At 39.5% G+C, this 3104-nt stretch overlaps 1 protein-coding gene across 1 annotated transcript; it reads left to right on the top strand.

The window, feature by feature from the left end:
- Window positions 1-1609: 1609 nt before the first annotated feature.
- On the top strand, window positions 1610-2646 carry LOC101614770 (ATP synthase subunit gamma, mitochondrial-like). Its single transcript, XM_045131418.1, has one exon. The coding sequence runs from the start codon at window positions 1650-1652 to the stop codon at window positions 2436-2438; it is 789 nt and encodes a 262-aa protein (XP_044987353.1). The 5' UTR covers window positions 1610-1649; the 3' UTR covers window positions 2439-2646.
- The last annotated feature ends 458 nt before the right edge of the window (window positions 2647-3104 follow it).

Here is a 3104-nt window from a genome sequence, read left to right as displayed (position 1 = left end):
ACTTTTGTTGGTATAATATGCATCAAAAATTCAACTCTGTGTGTCCCATAATCACCAATTACCTAGGATTTAAAATATTAAAAGATATGGTTTAGTCAAAAGTCTATCACCAATCATTTCTTCACTTCATGAAGCCTGTAACATATCTAATACATGGCTGGAGTTGGAAGTCAGGTACTTAAGCCCTCTGCATCTTCTTCATCCAAGAACCTCACCTATATAAGGAGCAAGAATAGGCACGAGACAGTTAAACATTATATTACCTTGCTTGCACTTGAAATTGTGTTCCTCATAGGAATTCAGTAGGAAGGCTAACAGATACCAGAGGTAGTTCATAGTCATGTAATTTATTAGAGAAGATCACAAAAATGAAGGTCTTTTTATTAAAATTTTAATTGAGAATGCAAAAATGGAATTCACTATGCATTTTATTTATTCCTTCATTTAAAATTTTTTTTTAGTTTTTATTTTAGTTGCTCATTTTGAGAGAGAGAGAGAAAGAGAGAGAGAGAGAATGGGTACACCAGGGCATTCAGCCACTGCAAACAAACTCCAGACACATGTGCATTATTGAGCATCCAGCTTACTGGGTACTGGGGAACCAAATTTAGTTCTTTAGGCTTCACAGGCAGGCAACTTAACTGCTAAGCTACATCTCCAACCACTGTGAGATTTCAATATATTCTTTGTTCTTTTTTGTCTCCTCTTTCTCCTCCCCATAGCTCCATACCTCTCTTACTGGTCCTTCATTCCTCCCTTCTTCATATCGTCCTGCTTTCATGTCAAACATCTCATTGTCCTCTCTTCTCCACTCTTTCCTATTTCTTAAGATCTGCTCGAATAGTTCACATACACACGCACGCACGCACGCACGCACACACTTAAATATAATTTCTTCAGATGTGACAAAAAATTCTAAGTTTGCCTTTCAGAGTCTGACTTTGCCTTACCAGAACCAGCCTTTCAACTGGTGAATGCCTATTTTCCCAGTAGCAGACACTGAACCCCAATATACAGCACTTTCCTGGATGATCAGGTGAATACATTGAGCTGCTTGTATGTGGAAGTTCCAGTGCTTTCTCCTAATTTATAATTACTATGAGTTTGCTTTTTCTGAAAATGATCACCCTGATAAATTGCTATGTGTAGGTAATATAATACATAAGACTGAACATTCCAGACCATATGGCTTCTCGTATGTAAATTCAAGTTGAAGAAAATGAAGTACAATAGTGGAAGTCACTAAACACATCGTGTTTCTTCAATGTTCCCAATCAGAAAGACTGATAGGGTGGAGGACAGTCATTTCTAAGACTCAGTTACAGGAACTAGGCAGCAATACCTTGCAGGAGTGGCATATCTCTCCAAAGGCTCTATTACTTCTATATAAGCATAGACTATGCCATATACTTTCCCCATAGCCAAGATGTACAGTTCCACTGACCAAAGGATGCATATTGAAACAGTACTTCTTTTCTCTACCACAAATAAGGCACTATCAGTATTTAGCTTCTCATATCCATGACACTCTTGCTATTCCTGTAAAAGGTCTTGCTTCCGAGCAGGACCGCGAGGACGCCCCGGGAGCCTCCGCGCGTGCGCAGCGCGGCCTGTCTGCCCGACCTTCAGCAAGGATCCAAGTTTGAAATATGGCAACTCTGAAAGATATTACCAGGCGCCTGAAGTCAATCAGAAACATCCAGAAAATTACCAAGTCTATGAAAATGGTAGCAGCGGCAAAGTACACCCGGGCTGAGCGGGAGCTGAAACTAGCCCGAGTGTACGGGACGGGAGCGCTGGCTCTGTATGAAAAGGCTGATATTAAGGGGCCTGAAGACAAGAAGAAACACCTCCTTATTGGCGTGTCCTCAGATCGAGGGCTCTGTGGTGCTATCCATTCCTCGATTACTAAGCAGATAAAAAATGAAGTGGCCTCCCTTACCACAGCAGGGAAAGAAGTTATGCTTGTTGGAATTGGTGGTAAAATCAGGGGCATACTTCATAGTACTCATGCCGACCGGTTTCTGATGTCATTCAAAGATGTGGGACGAAAACCCCCTACATTTGGAGATGCATCAGTCATCGCCCTTGAATTACTGAATTCTGGATATGAGTTTGATGAAGGTGCCGTCATCTTTAATCAATTCAGGTCTGTTATCTCCTACAAGACAGAAGAAAAGCCCATCTTTTCTCTTAATACTATTGCAAGTTCTGAGAACCTGAGTGTGTATGATGATATTGACGCTGATGTACTACAAAATTACCAAGAATATAATCTGGCCAACATCATCTACTACACCCTGAAGGAATCCACCACCAGTGAGCAGAGCGCCAGGATGACAGCCATGGACAACGCCAGCAAGAATGCCTCCGAAATGATTGACAAATTGACTTTGACATTAAACCGCACAGCCAAGCTGTTATCACAAAAGAGTTGATTGAAATTATCTCTGGTGCTGCTGCTCTGGATTAATGAAAATCAAGTATCACCCTCAAACAAGAGGTAAAGAAGGAAAATTCAGCGAGCAGATTTTATGCTTAACTGATGGCTGTCTTTGTCAGAAGAAATTCAGTCCATTGTTTGAATTACTAAAGACAGCAAGATATTTGTAAATGATCTTACAATAAAGTTACAATGAGGAAAAAAAAAAACAACAAAAAACCAAGGTCTTGCTTCCAAGAAGCTTGCTTCTAACTGGAGATAGCAATTATTCCCTTCAATGTGTAGATAATACTGTTATATTAGTACTTTGGGGTACTCTTTTTTAAAAAAAAATGTTAATACTTATTACACTGGCTTGAGTACTGTAATAAATTCTAGTCAGTCATGAAACATAAGGCTGATACTGTCTAATGGAAGTGAAAAAGTTCAAAGGAGGCAGGGGTTTCTGGAGGATCCTTGTTTTTTATTTCTACTATGTCTTATGACCATTGAATTCAATATAAACTACAAAAATTCAGTCTAGACTCATGGCATAGATCTTTAAAGATGTCAGTTAATGTCATGTTTGACTAAATGCACCAGCCAGACTGATGACCAGTTTTGTCTTTAGTATGCTATAACAGGATACCACAGTCTGAGTGACTTCAAAAAAGATATTTAC

This window comes from Jaculus jaculus, chromosome 12 (genome assembly GCF_020740685.1).
Source record: "Jaculus jaculus isolate mJacJac1 chromosome 12, mJacJac1.mat.Y.cur, whole genome shotgun sequence".
NCBI classification, from domain to species: Eukaryota; Metazoa; Chordata; class Mammalia; order Rodentia; family Dipodidae; genus Jaculus; species Jaculus jaculus.
This window is presented reverse-complemented; position numbering and strand designations above follow the sequence as displayed.

Excerpts from the sequence above, each read along its gene's own strand:
- LOC101614770 (XM_045131418.1), top strand. The coding sequence starts at position 1,650 with ATGGCAACTCTGAAAGATATTACCAGGCGCCTGAAGTCAATCAGAAAC.